Genomic DNA, 24,918 nt, shown 5'->3' on the forward strand with positions numbered 1-24,918 from the left:
CTCTGGAGGAAGCTGACTGTCTAAAGCTTTCATGGTTTAGAGCCTGAGGGTCTTGGGGACATATTGCCGTAACTGTCACTTTCCTGGTAGTCACAGTGAGATGCTTTGAAGGGAGCCTCGAGGGTTTCTCTGATGTTTTTTTATTTCCACTCAGAGTTAGGTAAAACTGTCCAGTTGATGCTGCTTTCCCGCGTTGGTATAGTGGGTTCAGGGAGGGCCCATATGTTGATTGCAGTAAGAACATGACAGTGCCTGTTAGTATATATTGTCTCTATATTCTGTATGTGTATTATTTATCTGCATCACAGAAGATTGTATGATTTTTCAATGTATAATCATAGTACATATTCTAAGTGAGATGCGTAAAGAAGGGTTAGATATTACAGCTTTCAGCTGTCAACTGCATGAAGATAAACAGGACTAAAATCCATGCAGGACTAAATTCCATTGTGTGCTCTTGAGGAAGACAGCAGTACAAAGTTGGTGGGGATTGGCAGCACTCACAGTGAGCACCACCACTGAGGGGATGGATGAGGAACAGAATTCAAACCGCAGAACTTGGCCCAGCCTTGGAGACCACACGTTTCTGTTCTGTAGATGGGGGTCCAGAGGGTGGAAGTGGTGTAACTGAGGTCATGTGTTGGCGGCACTAGAATCCAGATCTCTTGCTGTAGTGCTGGGCTTCTTGCATGATACCCCCTCTGTCATGGTGCTTTTAGATGGTTTAGTTCTTCTTTCCTTATATTTTGGCATCACTTTTTCACAAAAAGAAGTATAGAAGGAGGAACGTATGTCAGAAGTCTTTTATTCACTTTCAACTTAATTTTGAATCCAAGGGAAAGCTACTTTTCCAAATGCACAAGAAGGCATCAATGGAATTTATGGGTTTATTCAACAAATAAGCTTCTGAATAGCAGTGAATAATCAGATACAAACTTGTCTTCATGCAACTTATATGCTGCTTGGGAGAGAGTCAATAGTGATTTTATAGAATATTGAAAAGTGGGCAGTGCTTTGGAGGAAAATAAAGCAGTGTGGGTATAGGGAGTTATTGATTGTACATGTACATGATAGTCATTCAGTAGAGTGGTTGGGCAGGTCTGCTAAAAAGGTCATATTAAATGAAGCCTTGCAAAAGAGGCTGGCATGAGCTTGATGGATTCTTGGGAAGAGTATTCTAGGCAGAGAGAGCATCACTGCAAAGAGCAGAGTGGATCCGGCACCACAAGGAACAGCCAGGAGGCCAGTGGAGGAAGACGGCAGTAGGTGAGAGCTCAGAGAGTCAGGAGGAATCAGATTGTGAAAGCTCGAAGATGGTTGTAAGGATTGGCTGTTACCTAAAATGAGAGCCACTGGATGCTTTTGCACAGAGGAGTAACATGATGTGGCTTACCTTCTGGCTTCATGGCTTAGCAACAGGACATTCTGGCTGTTTGTTGAGAACAGACTGTTGGTAAGGAGTTATGGGGGCAGGAATGGAAGTACGGATACAAGTAGGACAAAGCAGTAATGTCTTGATGGCAGCCATTGTATTTGCATTTATTAATTGTTTGTTATTTACTTTCCCCAGATATGATGGCATTATTGTTGATGTTGTTGATAGACAAATAAAATACTGAGCTTGCCTCCAGAAAACTTAAACAGTGGTGGTGAACCCATGGCCCGTGTGCCACAGTGGGTTGCTTGTATCATTGAAAGGTTTATCACTAAAAGGTTCGCCATCACGGGTCTAGGGTCTAAGCATTAGAGAAATAGATGGTTTAAAAATCCGAGCTCACAACTGACAGACTGCTAGAAGAGCAGTGCATAGTAGGTTGCTGGAAACCCAGCTTTGCATCTCAGGCTAGTGGATGCTGGAGTTGATGATGCTTGAAGTGAGCCTTGAAAGAGGAAGAGTAGGCAGGAGAGGGAACACAAAGTACTTCAGGCAGAGAAGCATGTGAGAACACAGTGCATTCAGGAAAACTTCAGGTGATTACAGTAAGGACCACAAAGACACTTGCAGAGGATTGTATGCACCACGCACTCTCCAGAGAGTTCTTAGGAGGCCTGTTAGGACCCTTGACACCTGGCACCATGCACAGACCATGTTGCCATCCAGTCACAGCTCTTAGCTCCTGACCCTTGGCCTTGCTCTCTCTGTAACAGCAAGTATTTAATGATAAATAAGAGGAGCTTTACCATGGTCCAGTCACTGGAGAGGTTAGAGAATTCTTTTAAGCCTAGAAACTGATTTGCTTTACAAATAAAAGCTTTGTTGAGTTACAGTCTGCATACCATAAAATTTATCTAGGTATTATAATTCAGTTATTTTTAGTAAATTTACAGAGCTGTGACACCATCATTACAATTTAATTCAAAAACATTTCTCTACCCTCCCCTCAAGCCCGTTTGTTGTCAGTCCCCATTCCTGCTTCCATCCCTAGGTGATCACTTGTCTGTTTTCTGTTCTTATAGATTTGTCTTTTCTGGACAGTTATTGTAAACGAATTGTACAATATGTAGTCGTTTGTGTCTGATATCTTCCACTTACCTTCATGTTTTCAAGGTTCATCGGTGTGGTAGTGTTATCATTAGTTTGTTCCTCTTGTTCAGTGGGATTTCATTGGGTGAATAAACCATATTTTATTTATTCATTTGCCATTTTTTGGACATTCAGTTTATTTCTACCTTTTTTGTTATTATACATAATATTGCTACTATGAATTATGACTAATTCACAAACAAATCTTTGGTGGATATATTTTTATTTCTACTTGGCAGCTTTCTAGGCATAGAACTGTTAGATCATGCAGTAAGAACAGTGATGGTGAACTGTGACACTGCCAGGTTGTTTTCAAGGAAACAGAGGGGTTTTGTGTTTCTGTTTCATTATTATTGTTATTATTTTGCTAGTTCTGGTTTTTGTTTTTTTCTGGATATGCCCTGATGTATAGTCTAATGGTTAAAGTGGCAGAAAACAGGAAATGAAATTAGTGGGAGTGAAAGAAAAGTATCTTAAAATAGAATAGTCATTTCTAGAGCCTTGAAGGGTCATTTCTGTCTCCAAGAGGCACTGGACTAGCATCCCACATTGCTGAGAGTCCTTCTGTTTTGAAGGCTACTTTGAAGCTGTCATACTATAGAACTCCTAAAAGTCAATTTTAAAAAACTGTTTTTATTTTTAAAGCAATAAACAAACTATTTATAATAGTATTTCAATTCTGAGACTCACCATTCCTCCCATTTCAACATCTCTGATATCAGGGTGAGTGGTATATCTCACTTCTTGTTACGGAGTTTTCCTTATTGTTGTTCATAAAATTGATGGTGACTTAGGTTTGATGAAGTATGGAAGATATTATTAGGAAAAGATTACAGTACCACCTTCAGAATATTCTGGCTGGAAATGATGGTTCTAGGTATAACCAGATCTCTATAGAGCTGACCTTCATTTGCAAGAAATGCAGGAACAGGTTAAGTGATGCCGAAGGAAGCAGAGGAATCCACATCTGGCTCTTTCTATAACATGGCTGACCAGATTTCTGTGGTGTGAAGATGGCATGCAAGGAAGGAAATAGGAGGAGGGGCTCACTGTGGATTTGAGGAGCCTTTAGAATAACTTCAAGTTGTCACCTGTCATAATATGCTGTCTTGGTGACTTTTTTCAGATCATGATTCTAACAAACATTTGCAAGAAAACTAAATCCTACTTCCATGCAAATGGGGAGCTTTGATTTTGAACTGTCAGCTCCATATTCCCCTACTGGAGGTTTCGGACTTACTCTTTCCTGGACTTCTCTGGGCTGACTCTGGTCTAGTACATGGCTTTCTCCTGGAGAACCTTTTTGTCATCATCTTGGTAGTTGCTTCCATGTCTGTTTTAAGCTGATCACTTTGCATCTAGGATCAGTTTTGTTTTTTCTTTTATTTACTGACACAGCTCTTTCAGTAACTATTTAAGACAGAGCCTAAAAAATTCTTTGTAGTGTATCTAAATGGCTTGTTCATTTTACCACTAAACTTGATCAATACTTGGTCAGGTACACAAGATTCTAATAAGTTCTCAAATTCTGACTTAAATGAATGTTCAAACATTCCCCCCCCCCTTTAAAAATATGCATCACAAGGGTTAAAGATTATAGTAAGTACAGAACACTGTTTTCAATATTTTGTTCCAGATTTTAACATTTTAAGAATGAGTAATATTTCCTTTTTGGCTTTTTTATAATTTTCTTTAGTCTTTAAAGTAGTAAAGTGCTGTCTAAGGGCCCACATTTTTGCCTGATTATTACCCCCTGTGATCACTGAGAATAGGCAGTGGGTCCTGTTTCATTGTTCAAGGAATCTACTCATTTCTGTGTTGCCGCTGGGGAGATTGCATTGCTAGCGCTGCAACTAGTGAGTCAATTCACAGAGTTGTGTCCCTCAAATTAGTTACAGTACACTCTTGGAATGGTTTCTGCTTCACACTGCACCAGAAGCACAACGAGTGGGCAGATGGTTCTCCATAATAAGTAAACCCATAACAGGGGTTTGACTTTGTGAATGTCGTTACAGTCTTACTGTTCTTCATCTATAGACTAAGCACACTCTGCTGGGCCTGTACTTTTCTCCAGCTATTTCAAAGGCAGACTAAGCATCTCTCCAAAGAATCCTCAAACCTGGCTTGGTGGTATGTACCTCTAGTCACAACTGCACCAGCAGAGTGTGCTAGGCTGAGTGGTGTGGAGGTGCTGGAAGGCTGGAGAGCACTGCAGACTGAAGGGTTGGGCCTTGGGCCATGGAGGAGGGCGTGAGGAAGCTCATAGGTGACCCACATAGGGCAAGTGCCCTGAGCCCTGCTAGCTGTCTGGAAGCTGCTGGAAGAGAGGAGTGGGCAGGTCAGTTCGGATGCATACTGGGGAGAATTTTGAAAGCCCCTATGGGAGGCTGGGATCATTTATTTGTGCTGCTCTGGAGGAAAAGTTTGCAGATTGTTGGCAGGATTTGACCCACAAGTGTGGTTTACGCTTCTTAGTACTTTAAACTTCTCTGAATAAATTGCCAGTATTTAAAATCTGGAGATCTGGCCATACCGGCCTGCATTCCTTTCCTACATGGTGCCAAGTGACTAGAGCTCTAGGAGGTGTCCAGCTTTCGTAGTCCCCTACCCTAACCACCCACCCACACCCGGCGTCATTTCTACCGGTGTGTATGAGTTTGCAACCAGTTGTCCAGCACAGCAGCCGTGAGCCTCATATGACTATTGAACGTTAAATTAAGTAACATTAAATAAAATGAACAGTTCTATTTCCCATTCATGACCAAGTATGTTTCAATTGCTCAGTAAAAATGCTTCACTAGCAGCTACTGCATTGGACAGGAAACACACAGACACAGAACAGTTCTGTGATTGCTGAAACACTGCATTTTAACCCTTTCCCAGCTTCACTCTGCCGGTTGCTGCCTCCTGGTTTGATGGTATGATGATCTTAATTCCCTTTCTAATGGTTAGATTTTTACGTATGGGCAGCAACAGGTCTCATCAACCTAACTGAATTAGGTTAGGTGGCTTGATTGTTCAGCTGAATGCCCAGAAACTCTCCAGGTGATTGCTTAGAAGGACAGGAAGGTTGAGTAACTGACCCTCCCAGCCCACACGCATGCGTACCAAGTCACTGACTCGATCCCCCACACCTCTGTATTTGTGCTGTGGTCTTGTTCTTATTGGAATTGAAAGTGAGTGCCATATAGATTGCTAATTAATTGATCCTCCCTTAGTTAATGAGGTTGCAATTTAGTATCTTAAAATACCAGAAAAATGTGTAGTAATCAGCACATAGTCCTGATTTTAAAGGCACACCTAATGTATTATGTGAAAAATAGTGCTGATAGAATATAGGGTATTTTTTTTTTTGACCCAGAAGATATCTTTCTCAGCATTTGTCATAGGGTAGAGATGGCAAAGCTTTCAGAGTTTTCAGTCATACAAACAGCCTGCTTGCAGCACACGTGCCATAGGTTCACCACCAGCATCCTAAAGGAGGTGATAGCAAATGTGTGGATGTCTACCTCATCCACCATATTATGTTAAAGAATGAAAAATTCTAAACATAGGGGTCTGTCTATAGGGGCTTGCCATATTGGTTGAGTAATTATGAGTCCAGAATCAGTGTTTGTTGACTTGGGAAGATTTATATTTCATATTGAGTGAAAAAATGCATGTGTGTGTTAACCTAGATGTCTTATAGAATAGCTGCCAAAATATTAACAGGCTTATCATTGGGTGGTAGGATTTTTGGCAGTTTTACTTCTTCCTTAGATTTTATGCATACTTTGTTTCTTCCTTGCTTCACTGATTTATTTAAGTCATTCTTGGGGGAGTGGTAGTACATGCCTGTAATCCCAGCACTCAGGAGGGTGGGTCACAAGTTCGGGCCTAGCCTGGGCTACATAGTGAATTCAAGACCTGCCTAAACTACTTAGTGAGATCCTGTCTTGAAATAAAACAAGTCATTCTTTATTAAAGTGCTGCCTTCAAGGGCTGGGGATTTAGCTCAGCAGCACAGTGCCTGCCTGGCAAGCGCAAGGTTGTGAGTTCGATTCCCGGTACCGGAAGAACCGCCCCCCCCACCAAAAAAGAGTACTGCTTTCATAAAGAAGGAAATAGGCACTCAATGAGTGCCTACCAAATGCCAGGCATTTTTCTTAGAACTTTCCTAATTTTCACTTGTACTCTTTAAGGTAAACGTATACCTAGATGGAGCTTTTGAAACCTGGAGATTGAGCAGCTGGCCAGTAGGTGGTGGAGTCGGGAGTCTACCCTAAGGCTGCCATTGCTCTCGTGGTTTTCCTGGATCAGAAAGTTTAGGGCTGAGGTGACTTTAGGGTAATCTGATGTTAGCCAAGAAGTACTGTGTCTTGCTCAAGGTCTTAATCTAGCTGGAAAGAGATGAAAAAAAACTAAGAAAACAGGGTTTCTGTATGTTGTGATTGTGTATGTGTTTGTGTATGTTGTGATTGTGTTATACTAAAAGTGATCCTAACACCACCAGGAGATGCAGGTTTCTTTGCAGTTTGGTCTCTACCTTAACCTTGCAACCTTCAGGAAGTCCCTTGATGCTTTGGTCTATTTCCCTCGTTTGCAAAATAAGGATAATATATTCTGCATCTCACAGTAGTGGTGCAATTACTCAGTTTATCCACAGTGCTGTAAAAACATTAAGGTGCAAAATGAGCAAAAATATTTGGTCCCAACCAATCCAGTATTCTAAAGGTTAAGAAATGGTCTATTCTTCACTTAGCTTTTTCTCTTAAGGACAATTTTTGGAGAAAAAGATTTGGTATTTATTTCTTTGATCAACATGCTCTGGAGAGAGCCCTGGTGGCATCACTAGTGTTTTGGGAAGTCAGGGATGGCTCTAAGCCAACTTCCAGGTTGAGTGAGCAGAAACATTCCCACTTCTATGCAAATACTTTATTTATTTAAGTACAGAGACTGAAGCCAGGGCCTGTGTACCCTGCACTGAACTGTATCTCCATCTCATTCTTTATTTTGAGACAGGGTTTTGCTGAGTCACTAAGTTGCTCAGGCTGGGCTCAAGCTTATGATCCTCCTGCCTCAGCCTTGCATAGTATAGGGATTCCAGGCATGCATTACCACGTCTGACTTCTTTTCATACTCTTACACCGGTTTTGATATGCCAGAGTTCATTTTCATTTAGTCAACTTCATCACTGTCTTCTTTTAAAGTTTACCTTTATCATATCCTGACATTTTCTCTTTTCATAGGATCGTGAAGCTGTTTGTCTGTATTATTTTCTAAAAGCTTTATTGTTTTCCTTTCACACTTCAACTATTATCAGGAAATCATTTACCATTAAAAATTGTAAAGGGCATATTGGATATGCATAACACACAAAGGCACAGCTTAATGAGTTATCATAAAGCACACAGCTGTTTAATTGCTGTTTGGGACAAGAAAGGATATGGCTTAGAACACAGTTGCACTTCCCAGGGCCACTGCTTTCCTGGACTGTGAAAATCATGCTCTTACTTTTCTTTTTAGCTTCACATTTCAATACGCACCTGAAGTTTATCACTTCTGTTTGCTTGGTTTTGAACTTCATAGAAATGTGTATATAGTCTGGCCTTTTCATTCATGATCAAATTTGTATCACTGAGTGTAGCTGTACGTATTTACTTTTGGTTTCATTGCATCTCTGTGTGAAGGCTATAACTTGCACATTCTGCACTGGGTAGACACATGGATTTCTAGCTCTTTGCTCTTGTGAGTAGTGCTGCTCTGAGCATTCTTATGCAGTCACCTCTTGGACCTGTGCGAGTATTTTGGTTTTTTTTAGTACATTTCTAGTAGCAGAGCTGCTGTGTATGTATATCTTCAAATTTGTTAGATAAAACCAAGATGTTGATTATACCAGTTTTACATTCCTGTCAGCATGTAGGAGAGTTTTCTTGGTACCGTGTTCTTGCTAGCACTTGGTCTCATTGGTCTTTTTCATTTTAGCCATTCTGGTGAGTGTGTAATGATGTCTGATTACAATTTTACTTTATGCTTGCTTATGACTAATGGACGTTGAATGTATTGTCATAGATTTATGACCATCCATGTCTTTTGTGAAGTGCCTGTTCCCATATTTTGGCCTGTTTTTCTGCTGCTTGCCTGCTAATGGATTTGTAGATCTTTATATGTTCTAGAATCAAGCCTGTTGTTGCTTTTGTTCTTGTGTAGCTGTCTTCTTCCATTGAGGCTTGCTTTTTGTCTTTTCACATTCTTACAGCACTTTTGATGTGTCAAAATTCTTTATTTTCATTTAGTCCACTTCATCACTCTCTGCCTTTAATGTTTTTATTTATCATATCTTATCTTATCATTTTCTCTTTTTCTGGGATCATGAGCTATTTTCCTGTATGATTTTCTAAAAGCTTTATTGTTTTTCTTTTTACACTTAAATCTATTACCAGGAATTCATTTACGTGTGTGCATGCTGTAAGACGGGAGTCAATTTCTTGTATTTCATATAGATACTTGATCCAAGAACACTTCCTTTTTTTCTTTTTTTATAACTTTATATTACTTATTAGTACATGTTTACAGTACATAATGATTATGTGTATCATGGGAAAGTTTATACATGCACATAGCACATCTTCATTCTTTTTCTGTCCCTTTCCCCCATCCCTCCCTCCCATTCTTCCCTTCCCCATTTGTAAAACCTCTATTTCCATTTCTTTCTTCAGTTCTTTTTAAACCTTTTCCCCTTCCTACCTCCCTCCTGTATCTCTTGTTCACTTTCCCATTTGAAAAACATCTCCCTACTTCTCATTATCTTTTTTTTTTGGTGATGTTTATTGAAAGTAACAGTTAATGCTTAAATTTTTTTTCCCTCTTGACCAATTTTGCATGCTTATATCTGGTAATTGGAACAACTAATTTGAAGACAGCAATATGCAATATAACAACCATGGCTGAATTCCCACCATCTTGTTTAATGAAGCTCTGTATCATTTCTAATTTTTTTATTACTTGTTATTGTCTTTAATTGTTTGATCAATCTTGCATTATTACACCTGCTTGTCTGAGCAACTTCACAGAAGATAACAATATGTAATATAGCAAGATTGTTAATTCCTATCATCTTGTTTTGAAATCCTGTTGTTTTTGTATTGCTTTGTTTCTGTCTTCATTGTTGTTATATTTTTTTCTCTTTAAAATAAAAAAGCAGAAATGTCAGTTTTTAAAAAAATTGATGATACCATCTATTTGCTTATTTTTTGAAACATGATCTCTATGTAGTTCAGGCAGATCTTCAACTATGTAACTTAGACTTGCGTTGACCTCCTATTAGTCCTCCTGCCTCAGCCTCCCAAGTGCTGGGATGACAGATGTACACCACATCTGGCTTGGTGATACTACTTTTAATCACTTGATTGAGGTGGTTCTGCCAGATCTTTTCATTGTGAAGATACATTTTTCCCTTTATTAGAGAAATATACTTTGGGGGCAATACTTTGAGACAAAGTGAATATTCTGGTTCACAATAACTTTTTATGTGATGGTATCAGGAATGACCCTTGCCTGTAAAAATTAGAGCTCTGGATTAGCAAACGATGAACCCTTTCTTTTTTTTTTTTTGGTTTTTCTCTGGTACCGGGAACCGAACTCACGACCTTGCGCTTGCCAGGCAGGCGCTTTTGCCGCTGAGCTAAATCCCCAGCCCCGATGAACTCTTTCTTAATACCCACAGTTGACATCTGGGCTGTCACCTGGAGCCATTAGCGCTGTATAACCCTTGCAGGATAGCACATTGGCTAAGTCCCAGGCTCTGGATGGGCCTGGACTGGGCTGAAACTCTGCTTCTTTCATTTATTAGCTGTATGACCACCTAGTTACTTAATTTCTCCATGTCTCAGTTTCTTTATCTGTAAATGGGTGAAATAAATGAACCTCTCTTAAAGGATTGTTAGGGGCCGGGTATATAGCTCAGTGGTATAAACACCTGCCTGGCAAGCATAAGGTCCTGAGTTTGATTCCCAGTACCAAAAAAAAAAGCATTGTTAAGATTAAATAAGTCAAATGAAAGTCCCAGAACGCTACTGGGTACTTGATCACCTGCTCAAGTGTCAGGTACTACCACATGCTGCTCTTGATTATTTACAAATATTTCAGTTCCAGCTTTGCCACATCTCAGAATGTCTTCAGTTCTTCATCAGTAACGAGGTTCCCACCTCGTGGATTTGTGAAGATTCATGCCGACGTGCTCATCATAGCGTCTGGTATGGAATAAGCACTAAAGAGATTAATTGTCATGGTGATTTAAAAAATTTTTGCAGGGACTGGGGATTTAGCTCCGCGGCAAAGCACCTGCCTGGCAAGCGCAAGGTCGTGAGTTCGGTTCCCGGTACCAGAGAAAAAAAAAAAAAAAAAAAAAAAAAAAGAAATGTGTGTGTTTGTGTGTATGCATATACACAGAGATAGTTTTGGAATTTTGAGTATAATTTTAATTTATTTTTACCATCTTTAATTTTTTATTGTTTCATAGTTTTTTCAAAATAGAGATTTATTTAGGCTAGATTTATTCCGAAGTGTCTACTGTTTTTATGCAATTAAAAATAGAAAGCTGGGTACCACTAAGCATGTTTGTAATCCCACCTACTCGGAAGCTGAGGCAGGAGGATCACAAATTTGAGTCCAGCTGAGCAACATGGTAAGACCTCACCTTAGAAGAAATAGAAGCATAAGTGGAAGGTGGAAAATGGAGGAAGGGTAACATGAGGGACAACAGTTAAATAATTTTTTTGCCTTATTGCTTGAATAGAAATGTAGTTGATTTTTTCTGTTGTATATTGATGTTTGTATTAGTGAAGCTTGCTAAACACACCTGTAGTATATCTTTCAATCTTCTAGATTTTTAAAAATTTATTTTTTCTTGCCATAAAGCATCAGCTCACTGAAAGCCATACAGTTGATATATTTGTCATGTTCGTCATATCAAAAGGAAAGCCTTTAGAGAATTTCATTGTTAAGTATGATGGTTGATGTAGGTTAAAAAATATACTTGAGGAAGTTAAAGTAAATTTTTAAAATTTCTTATCTGCTAAGAAATGTTTATCATGAATGCAATGGATGTTCAGCTTCTTAGATGTTTTTGCATCTATTGACATTAACATAATAAAGGAGAATAATTATGTTATAATGGCAGTTTACATGGAATGATTTATTAGTGTGAAGCCAACCTTTATTTCTAGAATAAGCTCAGCTTAGCTGTGATGTGTTATCCATTTTACATACAGCTAGTGTACTTGGTACTTTGTTCAGGATTTTCTCTTTCATCGATGTTTATAAGCAAAATTGATCAATAATTGTCTTTTCTTACAACTTTTTTGGTCATGTTTTGTCCTTGTGGAACAAATTGGGTTGTGTTTCCCAGTTTTCTATTATTTGGCAGATTTTGTGTAACACTGGCATTATCTCTTGAATGTTTTGTAGAGTTCACCTGTAAAGCCAGGAAAGCTATCTCTTTAAGAGAAGGTTTCAGTTTATAGGGTTAATTTCTTTAATAGATACTGTACTCTATATGATCCCTATTTTCTCTGATGTTATTTTTTAATTTGTATTTTTTTTGTCTTTTTGAGACAGGGTCTCGCTATGCAGTTCAGGCTGGCCTTGAGCTCACCTTGTAGCCCAGGCTGGTCTTGAACTCACAACGATCATTCTGCCTCAGCCTCCAGAGTGCTGGGATTACAGGCATGTGCCACCACTTTGTATTTTATTTAAAAAAATTTTTGATACCTTATTTTTATTAGTTCGTGTTTGTAGTACATAATGATTACATTCATCATGGTTAATTGGTACATGTACATAACACATTTCAATTTTTATTTTTTCTTTCCCCTCCACCCTTTCCTTAAAAAAATGTTTTTGCTAGCATCAGATTCATTTCATTATTTTATTAAGTCTTAATCAAATTATTTATCATAAATACAGTTTAAAAGTCGGAGTAACAGGCCAAAAAACATAAACACATAAGACAATTATACTAAATCAAAGTACACTTCTAGATGTATTGTTCATGCTCAATTACAGTTACATTTTTCTCTGTCTTTTTTCCTATTTTCTGTTTTTTATTTTGCACTTTATATATTGGGCTTCTCATGTAAGAGAAGCTATGCCATATTTAAACCTGTGTGTCTGATTACTTAACATTATGTTCTCAAGATTTATCCATTTTCCTATGAACAGCTTGAGTTTATCTTTATGTCAGAGTAGTAGCCCATTGTGTATAAATATCAAATTCTCATTATCCATTCTGTTAATGGACATACAGTCTGCTTCCAAGATTTAGTTATTGTGAATTGTGTTGCTATAAACATGGGTATGCATATATCACTGTGATATGCTGTCTTTAACTCTTTCAGGAGGATACTTAAAAGGCAAATAGCAGGGTCAAATGGAATTTCTAGTTTTAGTTTTTCGAGCACTGTCCATACTACTTTCCATAGTGGTTATACCAGTTTACACTTCCACCACCAATGAAAAAAGCACCCTGCCCCCAACCTCCCAGCATTTATTATTGGCAGATTTTTTGATAACAGGCTTTCTTTCTGCAGTAAGATGGACTCTCAGTGCTGTTTTAATGTACATTTCTTAAATGAGCAGTGATGTTGAACATTATTTCATGTATTTATTTTCCATTTGTACCTTTTCATCTGAGAAGTGTTAGTCACTTCAGATGCACATGTTTTGATTGGGTTTTTAAATTTGGGAGTGAGTTCTAATTTTTTTTGTTTTTATATTCTAGATATTAGTCCTTTGTCTGAGGAGTAGCTTGCAAAAATTTTCTCCCATTGTTGTCTCTTCACTCTGTTGGTTTCCTTTGATGTGCAGAAGCTTTTTAATTTGGTGTGATTGCATTTGTTGATTCTTGGTGTTATTTCATGTTCTCTTGTTGCTTTTGATGTATCTTTAAGTAGCGGCTTTTTGAAGGCATTGTCCTCTAGTTCTGAAATTCTCTTCTCACACTGGTTGCTTCTGCTGCCCATACTTTCAGTATAATTTTTAATATCCTGGATTTCTGATCAAAACCCTTTCATAAACTCTAATTCTTTGCTAAAGTGGTCATTCCTGTTTTGTATCATTTTGCTTAGCTCATCTGGCTTTTTATGTGTCTTCTCAAAGCTCCTGGATCATTTTAGTTACTCCTTCCACTGTTGGTTTAATTATATTTTCTGAGATTACATTGAGTACCTCTTTGGTCTGTTTTCTAACCACCTCTATTATCCTTTTGAGTAATTCGGTTACAGTTAAGTCTCTAACTTAGGAACATTAAAGTTGCAAACTTTCACAGATATGAATGGTCTTCACATTACAAACATTTGTATACGCAAACAAAGAACAAAAGCAACTCATGCGTGTGTCTATCGTACCATTTTAAGGTGACTGTAAAAGTAAAAATAGTTCATTTACAGTATTTTTATGTGTATGTTTGGTTCTTTATTCTTTACATTGTATATTTGAGACAGTGGTGCATAAGACTCACTTTGTGGGACTTACGAATGAACCCAACCTAGAAAAATTCTCCCAGAATGGAGGATCTTGTTCATAAGTCAGGGACGTACTTTATAGGCTTGTGTTATTCTGCTTCCTTTCCTCACACAATTCTGGCTCTTCAGTTTTCTGGTAGGTTTTAATTTTCCTGTCTGGTCCTTCCGGTTTTCAGAGATCTGCTTCTCTCTTTTTTTGTTATTCCCCAAGTTGTTATTTTCTAGTGTCTGGTTCCACATCTTGGAGAGGCGGAGTTGCTGTCACTTACTATTCGACCAATTTCCTGGAAGTCACCCCAATGTTAGTTTTGGTAAACTGTAAATTTGCTGTTTTTTAGATTTTATTCTTTTCTTATTAATACATGTTTGGAGTACGTTCCTAGAGTGGAGTTGGTTCTTCTACATAACACATCTTAACTCCTTTTTTCATTCCCGTTTTTTCCCTTGCCTCCATCTTTTAGTCCACCCTTCCCATTTGAGAACGATCTCCCTACTTCCATTATCTTTTAGTTTGTTCTTTATAATTTAATTTTCTCCAATAAGGGAGATGATGTGATATTTAAACTTGTGTGTCTGGTTTATTTCACTTAACATTATGGTCTCAAGGTGAATCCATTTTCCTACAAATGACTCACGTTTATCTTTCCTTATGGCAGTGTAGTACTCCATTGTGTGCAAATACCATAATTTCTCTATTTTCTCATCTGTTGGTGCGCATATAAGCGGATCCCAAGATTTACCTATTGAGTTGTGCTGTTGTAAACATGGGTATGCGTGTGTCACTGCAATAAGATGTCTTTATTTTGGGAAGATACTAGAAGGAACTAGCCGGGTCAAATGGAATTTCTACTTTTAATTTTCTGAGGAATTGGTATACTGATTGTACTAGTTTACATTTTCATCAACAATGTAGAAGGTTCCTTTTTCTCTACAGCCTTGACAGCATTTATCATTCTTTGATTTCTTGATGGTGGCCATTCTTTCTGGAGTAAGGGTATCTCAGTGTTGTTTTAATTTGCTTTTCCCTAATGAGCAGCGATGTTGAGTGTTTTTATCGGCCATTTGTACATCCTTGTCTGTGAAGTGTCTACTCACTTGACTTGTCCATATTTTGACTGGATCTTTTATTTTAGAGCTTCTAATTTTTTTGAGTGTTTAATATAGTCTAGCTACTAGTCCTTTGAGGAATAGCTGCCAACAGTTTTTTTTCCCCCCCATTCTGTAGGTTTTATTTTCACTCTGTTGGTTGTTTTCGTTATAGTAAAGTGAAGCCTCAGTACCAGAGAAGGTAGGCATAGGAAGAGATTAACATACATGATAGAACAATTATTACAGTATACTTTTATCAAAGTTAGATGAATGTGGGCTCTTTCTCCAAGTATCCTATTTTACTGTAGATCTGAGCAGCCTCATTGTATGATTTTTTTCTCTCATTAAGTGAAGAATTTTTACCTTTTCACTTAAGGACGCGTGTTACAGCTTTCCTTTGGCATATCTTATTTTATGTAAATAAGGGCTCTTTGAACACAAGCACCTTGACACCTGACAGATGATCTGATCGCTGAGATTGCTAGTAAATGACTAAAGGCCGGCACACACTGTACGGATACCAAAGCGATGGATCCTGCTTCTGGACCGCGTGACTCCTAGGTGGGACTATGAGATACGGTGCTCCGAGATTTCATCATGCTATTCAGAACAGTGTGAAGTTTAATGGAACTCAGGAATTGAATGTTACTGGACTCTCCCACACAATATTTTGGACTATAGTGACTGTGGGTAACTGAAATCACACATGGTGAAACTGCCAATAAGGGATGAGCACTGTATCAGAATTTCTTTCCTTTTTAAGGCTGATAATATTGCATAATGTGGATAAGACCGAGTTTTGCATATCCATCTACTTGTGGATGGACATGGGCTTGTTTCTCTCTCTTAGTTATTACAGATGGTGATGCTATGAACGTAGGTATACAAGTATCTTTGAGACTTTGCCTTCACTCTTCTGGATTATATTCCCAGAAGCCCTGAAGTAGTGGCATTGCTGGCTCATATGGCAATACTGGGTTTTTGGGAACCATCATACTATTTTCCATAGTGACTGTCCCGTTTACACTCCTACCAATTTCTCTACGTCTTCCAACATGTATTTTGTTTTTGTTTTTATAATAGCTATTCTAACAGGTGACAGTTATTGCTTTTTTACCTATTATCTCTATAATTTCTTCTTTTTGAACTCCACTTAAGTATATGCTCTTTTCTCTCTAGCCCCTGTCTCTTAAAAGAGCTTTGTGTTTAAAAGAACTTTCTATCCTTTTGCCTCTCTGTGCTTTATTCTGGATCTTGTGTTCAAACTTCTTGTTCAGTCCTGTTTAATTTTCTCATCTACCCATTGCATTTTAAGCAAAGTTCATCCCTTGAGTACTTAACTTTGCCTGTTATATTACTTGATTCTTTATAAAATCTATGTCACTTTTGAAATGCTGTCATGTTTGTCCCCTAAATTTTAGTGATGTGTTTCATCTTAGACACGGTAGGGATTGTTATATTAAATTCTGCATCCAGAGTTCAAATGAATCTTTGTTTCTGTTAGTTTTCAAACATGTTACTCAGTATGTTTGGTTGTCTTTGGTTGGGTTTGGATGTTACCTTTGAAAAATTATTAACAGAAATAGAGGGTTAGACTGCAATGATGTTCTTTTCACTCAGAAGTGATTTTTGTTTTTATCTGGGAAATTAGAGTTTACATATCAGGGATTAGAACTTTTATGGGACACTTGAAAGCTAAGATAAAACCACTTGGGTTTCTGCTTAAGTTCTAGGGGTTACCGGGCCACCAGTCTTGAAGGCTTTTGCAACTAACCTTTGTTCACCTGGGTGACCCAACGGTATCAAAAGTAATTCTCAGCCAAAGCTGAGGTATGTGGACTGGAAATTTGAGGCTAGCCTGATGCTTGAACTTTATTATTTTTTTTATGATTACATTCATTGTGGGGAGTTGGTACATGAGCGTAACACATGTTAATTCTTTTTACTTGCCCTGCTGTATTAGAACTTTAGTGCTCTTACGTTTCTTGACCTGGTAATTCTTCTCTGATACTTTTATACTATATCCGGCTTAATTGTTTTCAGCGGGAGGGCTGGACCTGATTACTTAGCCATATCACCTTTACAAAAGCATCTTTAAATTCTTTTATTACAGAGTGTGTGGGAGCTGAGAGTGTCTCTCTGGTAGAGCATTTGCCAACTATGTGAGGCTCGGGGTCCCATCCACTCAGAAGCACGAGGATGGGAGTGGGGGTGGAGGCTGGCTGGGTTGGACTTTAACTCATCTGTCAGAAAGAAGCGGTGTATTGGTTATCTGCATTGTCTCCAGCGATGGCTATATATTTGGAAAATTCTGAGGAAATGCAAGAGAATGTTTCCCAAGTTCAAGGAGTTTAGCGAGGGAAACAATGTAAACACATTAGCCGAGATAAAATGTTGGAGGAGGTGCTCCAGGTAATGATTAAAGACAGTAAGTGCTGAGTGGGAGTCCAATGGTCCCTTCACCCATGTCCCAGGGCTGGCCCCATCTCCTGTCTAAAAGCACCAGCTCCCTTGGCGCTCCCCATTGCAGCCCTTCAGTGGCTCCCCCACTTCTACCCACACTTGGCTGTCTTGGGGACCTCCCTGCAGGTCCCCTGTTTACTCCTTGCTCCTTGGTAGGCACTCTTCTCTCTGCTAGAGGTTTCTACCCGCCTTGACTGTGAGGCCAGTATCCTCCCTCTCCCCTCTCCCCTCTTCCCTTTGTGTTCCCTAGTACAGGTGATTGAGCCTAGGGCTCTCACACTAAGCTATATCCTCACTCATTTTTCATTTTTAATTTTGAGACAAAGGCCCATTAAGTCCCTAAGTTGCCCATGCTGGGCTTGAACTTGTGATTCTAAATTGCCTAGTACACTGTCCTCTGTCAGCCCAGTCCTGTTGCATCAGCCCCTTCGCCTGTGGAGAGCGCCTGTGTAGAGTGCTGATGGCCAGGTGTGTAGTCTGGCCCTTGCCAGGTGCGCAACACTATTTCAAGCACTTTGCTTACATACTTTTAAATCCTCACAGCAGCCTATGAGGTAACTGTTACTATTTCTCCTGTTTTACAGATGAGAATTTTAAGGCACCGATTGGTGTCACAGCTAATTATTAGTGGTTTTCTCCTGGGCAAGAACTTTCTTTATGCCCTTGCTTCCCTCTTTAGGGAAGTGGAGGCAGAAGAACATGAACTGTCGAGATACACACTGGCTGGTGGTCCATCACATCCTTACCCTCCAGGGTTTTTCGCCCCAGTTGAACCAGACACTTCTGTATGGTGAATCCCTGTACATCTCTCAGAGTCCACTTGTTTATTGTGCCCTGAAGTTACCCGGATGTTTCTCTGTGGTTTAGCTGTGTCTGCCAGTCTTCAGGCGGACTATCATTGTGGAAAAGGTCAAAGTCTTTGTTCCCTAGACATCATAGCTTAATTGACTGAGGCTCTCTTATCTGAAACACAGTAGTCCTAATGCATCTCAGTCTTGAATGATTGATGAGCAGTGTGGTGGGGAGCAAAGTTGTCATTGTTAGTATTTCTGTACGATTAATGTGCCTGCTCTCACTGGCATGCAACAGGCACTCAGGATTCCATCCGGGGAACCTCAGTCCAATTAAGCGGTGGGTGAGCTTTTTAAAAAATGAAGTATATTTTAAAATTGTTTTGGAGTTACAGAAAAATTGCAGGTCAGTTGAGCTCACCCCCATGTACCTCACCCATTCTCTTACTATGTCTAATGTATTTGGATTTATTATTATTAATGAAAGTCTGTGCTATATTCAAATACCCTTAGTTTTTACCCAAGGGAAAAAAAATACCATTTTTCTGTCCTAGAATCCCATCCAGGATACCACGTTACATTTAGTTGTCATAGCTTTCTTGGTGTTTTTAGCATTCTCTTGGTGACATTTTCTCAGACTTGTTTTTGCTGAGTTCAGCAATTTTGATAAGCATAGTTAGGTGTTTTGTGGTTTGTTTTTTTAGACAGGGTTGTGCTGTGTAGTCCAGGCTTCCCTTGAACTCACAATGGACCCCAGAGTGCTGACATTATAGGTCAAGGTATTTCATAGGAAGGTCTCTGTTGGAGTATCCCGATGGCTTCTCATAATTGGAATTGGTGTATTGGTTTTGAAGAAGACTGTCACAGTAAAGTACCTTGTCAATCACATCATAAAAAACTCTCTTTCCCCATTGCCAAATAGCCGATCCCTTGTAAGGTCTGTTGTTTATTGGACAAAAGTAGTGGATTTTAAAGCTAAAGTTCTTGTTATTACTTCTTCAAGTTACAAAGCATGAGCGGACAATTTACAGACTATAAGCGTGGTATTTGTCACGTTATAGAAGTTAGTGTTGCAAATCTTGAAGGAATTGAATTTTGTTACTTATCAGCGCAAGTTGTGTGCTGTAAAACGTCCAGAGAAAAGTGACTACTTGATCTTGTGCGCCCCCTACAGGTAAAGTCTGAGACAGCTATAGCTATCTCCTTAGTGATAAGTGGCTATTTTTTGAGTTTACATGACCGGGAAAAGAGGTTTTTTTGTTTTTCCAAAAATTGCACCAAGGTAAAGCAAAGCTTTAGTTGATGCGGATGTGTTGTGTAGGCGTTAGCAGTACTGCCCTCACTAAACGTTCATTGGACAGTAGCGCAACCCCAAGAAAAGGATGGTTGATAGCTTGCTTGCATGCACCGCAAGCAGGAGGCACCAATACTAGGTAGGGTTGTGGTGACTAATTAGGGACGCCTGCCTTAACCTGCCTCTTAGCTAACGTAGCTCCAGTGACCACTGCTACCAACATAAAGTAGCTACTGTTTTTTCCCCCTGGGGCTCAGAGAGGCCGCCAAAGGGCTACTAGGTATTACCCAGAAGACTAAGCGCCAGCAGGGCGAAAATTTGCATACACGCCCCGTGGGGGCGGGGCCGGGGGCGGGGCGGGACCGCAGTGCGCTCTGGAACTCAGCTGGTGCTTGGTCTAGAGCCGTGCCGTGACTGCTTTTCATTTCAGTTCTCTCCCCGTTATATTTTCTGTTAAAATTGTAAACGGCTCTTTTCCTGCAGGACCTTTGTTCCCCTTGCTAACAGTTTAGCCTTTCCAGTTGGTGCGTGCTCCGGACAGCGCTGGCAGACATGCGCAGGCGTCCTCGTAGGGGGCCGGCGGCTACGCTACGCCCCGGACCGGCCGCTGACCGGCTCCCGGTGTTTCCCGTTGCAGGTAGTTCTTCTGGGCATGGACATCCTGTCGGCCCTGGTGACCCGGCTACAGGATCGGTTCAAGGCGCAGATCGGCACAGGTGAGCTGGGAGCGGGAGCGGAGCTGGCCCAGCCTTCAGTCTGCTCAAATCCGCCACTAGGCTGCACCCATCGCCTCCAGACAGCTGCCCAGCTCGCCTCCAGTCTCCTGAGCTACTCTCGGTCGTTCAGCCCGTCCTCCTGCAGCCTCCCTGCCTCCCCCAGGGTCCCACACCTTAAGTCTCCCCTCATCTCCCGGGCTCTAACCGCATCACTGGACCTGCAGCCATTTTCCCCACCCCTTTCATATATATTGTGCTGGTTTCTCCCAGCGTTTGTGTTACATGGAATGTTACTAATTTGTATTCTGATTTCTTATCCATCATCCTTTAGCGCCAACCAAATTATATTTGTCCGCAACCCTTCTTTATTGAGAGGCGATTTTCTTTGAGAAGTTCTGCAAAACTGAGGAGGTTGGATTTTCCCCCAAATTATTGTTGACATTCCTATTCTCACGTTGGTTGCAAATGACACTGAAGGCTCGCTCTCATTTTGAAAAGAAAATGTCAGCAAAATGGAAAATGTCAACAGATTTAGACACCAGTAAATTCTCAGCCCCCTGATATTTCTTGATGACAGTATAAAACACCAAGTAGTTCTGTTTGTGCAACCATTTCTTTATAGAATTTCTCTCTCGGGCCTTTGCATGTGCTATGCCAACACTTTATTACTGTGCTATACCGCTGAAATGTATCCATTTCTGTTAGGACAGGTGTTAGCTCTCCTGTGAAAGTGCTCCTTTACAAATGATGGTGAACTATATTCTTGTCTGGCACTACATAACTACATAACTACAAATTTAAAAAGAATTTACTATTATAATTTATTTTGGTAATGTTTCACTTCCCTGCTAAATTAGCTGAATTATTCACGTTTGTTTTTGTAATGGAGATTTATAAATTCTTAAAAGAAGCCAAGTAAGCTGACCTGTGGTGTACAGGTTTCCTTGGAGTGGTGAGGGACAGCCCACACTTGCTGTAGGGGGGGGCGTGTAGAGAGCAAGGCTCTATCTTATGTGTGTACAGTAAATATAAAGCACACACTGCCATACACTGATTGTGTGTGCCTACCTTTCCCTCAGATTTCCTTTCTTTATCTACCAATTACACGTATTTCACTAGCTTACAAATATATTGGTAGCTGGCTGGTGGAAAGTGAAGTAGAGAAGGAGACAGATTGCCCATGCAAAGGATTTTCAGATTCTTACAATAACTTATAAATTCCAGCAAGGAGCATAGTGCTGTTTGCAAAGCTGAATGGATATAGAATGAGATATATCAAATAGGCCAGTGTTTTTTGTCTTCTCAGTTTCTTGAAATATCAGTAGTTGCTGACCACAGGTCCCTGAGTCAGTTTCACTTGATCAGTTTCCATTTTGGTTTTCAGTGCTGCCGAGCCTCATAGACAGACTGGGAGATTCTAAAGACTCTGTGAGGGAGCAAGACCAGACTCTGCTGCTAAAGATCATGGATCAAGCTGCTAATCCACAGGTATGGCAAGAGAAGCATTTGGAGGCCAGTGGTTGTGTGTCTTCTTGCACAAATAGTGTATGGCTGCATAGGCTAAATTTCTTTCAAGATGATGTATTAGAGGTGTCTGTGTTCATAGTATTTAATCTGCTTCCCCATATAAGTAGCAAGTATGTAAATAAGTAGTAAAACATTAGTTTAATCTCTTAGACCCTTTAGTTCATTTATATGACTGGCTCTCCATTTTTCTGGAAAAAAAAGATGCAGCTACAGTGTCTGCTGTCTCCTAGTGAGCCGGGTTTACTGGGATAGAAAGATGAAACCCTGTCTTCCAGGGTCCTACTGTTGACTGTAGGCATGGGGTGGACGTGGTCAGCAGGGGCCTTCCCAGGGAAGATAAAACTTAAGTTGCCATAAAAGATGACCGTGTGTTTCACTTGTGCATGGGTGATGCCTTAGTTACTTTCTCATTGCTGAGACAAAATACCCAACACCTACAAATTAAAGGAGGAAAGGTTTATGTCAGTTCACAGTTCGTAGAGATTTCAGTCCACAGTCTGCTGGCTCCAAGGCAGGGAGGCATGGCAGAGGGATATCGCAGAGGAGAAGGTGTGGGACCGCTGGGGGAGGCGGGGAGGCTGCAGGAGGACGGACTGAACGACTGAGTGCATGAAGCTTTGGAGGGGCATCTGGACACAATCTAACTGATGAGGAGAGCAGTGTGAGTGGGTATGTGGTTTTTGGCAGGCCACCCATTCTCCTTTTGTTACTTTTCTCACCTATTATATGGGACCAGCAAAACTTTCTTCTAGAATTGTTGAATTACATGCATTTATATAAATTCATGTGTTTTGAATTAAGTTGGTATATTTGATAGAATGATGTGTATCATCATTCTGAACGCTCTTGAGAGGATCCAGTGTGTGGAGGGCAGGACCATTTTGGCACCTGCTAAGAGGTTCCTCTTCTGTTTGACCCCTTCCTACGTGAAAGGTGGCAGCGGTCTTTCTCTTCTCACCTGTTCTTTGTCACCTGCAGTATGTATGGGACAGAATGCTCGGAGGCTTTAAACACAAGAATTTCCGCACGAGAGAAGGCATCTGTCTGTGCCTTATTGCAACACTCAATGCGTAAGTCTGGGATGAACCTTAACTTTTTACTTAGCTGAAGTTTTTAAAAAAATCTTTTATTTTGAAGTTACTATAGATTCAGGGAAAGTTGCACAGAAATTCACTGGAAGATATCTTCCCCTAGCTCCAACCTTTCCCCACTGTTAATATTTTGCATAATGATCCTACAGTGTCAATACCAGGAAAGTGATTACAGTTACAGATCTTACGCATACTGTCCAGGTGACAGGTGTCACTGTGGTGCCCCCTCCCAGTGGCCATGTCGTGACTCCTGTGAACTGCTAATCTGTGCTGATTTTGTCATTTCAAGAATGTTATTTAAATGGAAGTGTAGATTATGTCACTTTTTGAGATGGCCTCTTTTCCCTCAGCACAATTCTGTTCAGGTTGCAATACATGTTGTTTATGGTAACAATGATGTTTTATTGCTGAGTAGACTTCCATAGGATAGCCAGGTCTGTTTATTTAATCATTTGCCTGTTGGAAAATTTAGGTGATTTCTAGTTTGGCACTATTCAGAAAGAAGTTGTTATCACAAACGTGTATAAGTTTCTGTATGAACATAAATTTTCGTTTTTCTTGGATCAGTGCCCAAGGGAGCAATGGCAGGGTGATTTGGTAAGGCCATTTTTAAGTTTAAAATAAACTGCCAATTTCTTTTTAAGAGCAGTCTGTGCTCTTTTACATAATATTCACAAAGAATATTTGTGACAGCAGGGTTTGTTTGGGTTAAGAGTGGTGAATACCTTGAAGGTCCTCCAGGAGCAGCAGTGTGCAGTTGGAGGCCCTTTGGCTGCTGTTCTAGGTTGGTCTTGTGGTTCAGCAGCCTTAACAGAATGTCTGCTCTGCCACAGCACACAAGGGTCCTCTGCTGAGGACTGCGCAGGGACTTGCAGTTTGGTTGGCTCCCCTATGTTTGGTAGCACAGGAGCTGTGACCTGACAAAGCAGTGACACAGAACTGGCACATTCTATTGTGAGGCAAGCGGGAGGGTGAGGGGGAGGCCGGGCTGCCAGCTTGGCTGTGGAGGGGCAGGGCCACTGAAGGTGTGGAACTCTGTGCAAAGGGGCCATCAGGGTGCATTTACTTCGGAGCCAGCACTGGGTGGGATGCAGAGAACCTTGGTGTGAAGGGGTGATAGGGCCATCGGAAGGCAGAGGAAAGGGCAGCTATGGGAGGAGAGCATTTCTTTTTCTCAATAATACCACACTTCTTTCACTTTCAGCTCTGGAGCACATACTCTAACACTAAACAAGATCGTGCCACATATATGTAATTTACTTGGAGATCCAAACAGCCAGGTGAGTGAGACAAACTCAGTTGGTTCGGGTGCATTGAAGTGTTCTGTGTGTGTGTAGTAGGTGGCTGGGACTTTATTCGTCTTTACAGAGCTCTGATTATTGTTTAAGATATCAGCTACTCATTAGTTTATGAAATACTATTAGCAAGTGTAACCACTCTGCCTTCTTTTATAGGTAGGGTTGAAAAATCACTCTGGTGAATTGAAGGCATTGGGCCAGCCTCCAACATAAAGCAACTCTGGTCGCTGTTTCTGTAGCCAAAAGGGATGGAAGTGTGGGGTGAGGGGAGAGTAATTAGAAAGGCGCCTAAGGGGACTTTCTGTATTTACTCTGGGTGGTTGTTGTACTGGGGTATGTTGCTGTGGAAAGTGTACTGCACACTTAAGAATCTGTGCTTTATGTAAGTTTTAAAATTGAAAGAAAAACCCAGATACCCTCTCCTTAGTGTAAACATGTGGGGTAAGGTCCGGACATCTGCTCTGTGGTCAGAAGGGGTCACCATCTCATGACGCCTGCTCTGTGGTTGTTGTGCACTTCGGGAAGGCTGTCTTTCAGCCAGTTCAGTTTGGCTTCTCACCCAGAGTCACTTCTTTCCTTCCTTCCTTCCTTCCTTCCTTCCTTCCTTCCTTCCTTCCTTCCTTC

General features: G+C 40.4%; 1 protein-coding gene across 14 annotated transcripts in view; it reads left to right on the forward strand.

Annotated features, from left to right (window-relative positions):
- Clasp1 (cytoplasmic linker associated protein 1) overlaps positions 1–24,918 on the forward strand; it is a 245,378-nt gene that overhangs the window by 73,107 nt on the left and 147,353 nt on the right. For all 14 annotated transcript variants that reach the window (XM_005397639.2, XM_013521074.1, XM_013521075.1 and 11 more), the window contains exons 3-6: positions 20,300–20,378; positions 21,763–21,866; positions 22,884–22,975; positions 24,201–24,276. In XM_005397639.2, coding sequence (XP_005397696.1) covers positions 20,300–20,378; positions 21,763–21,866; positions 22,884–22,975; positions 24,201–24,276 — 351 coding nt within the window. The remainder of the gene's footprint in view (positions 1–20,299; positions 20,379–21,762; positions 21,867–22,883; positions 22,976–24,200; positions 24,277–24,918) is intronic.

Source organism: Chinchilla lanigera, unplaced genomic scaffold, assembly GCF_000276665.1.
Source record: "Chinchilla lanigera isolate Chin_1 unplaced genomic scaffold, ChiLan1.0 scaffold00058, whole genome shotgun sequence".
NCBI lineage: Eukaryota > Metazoa > Chordata > Mammalia > Rodentia > Chinchillidae > Chinchilla > Chinchilla lanigera.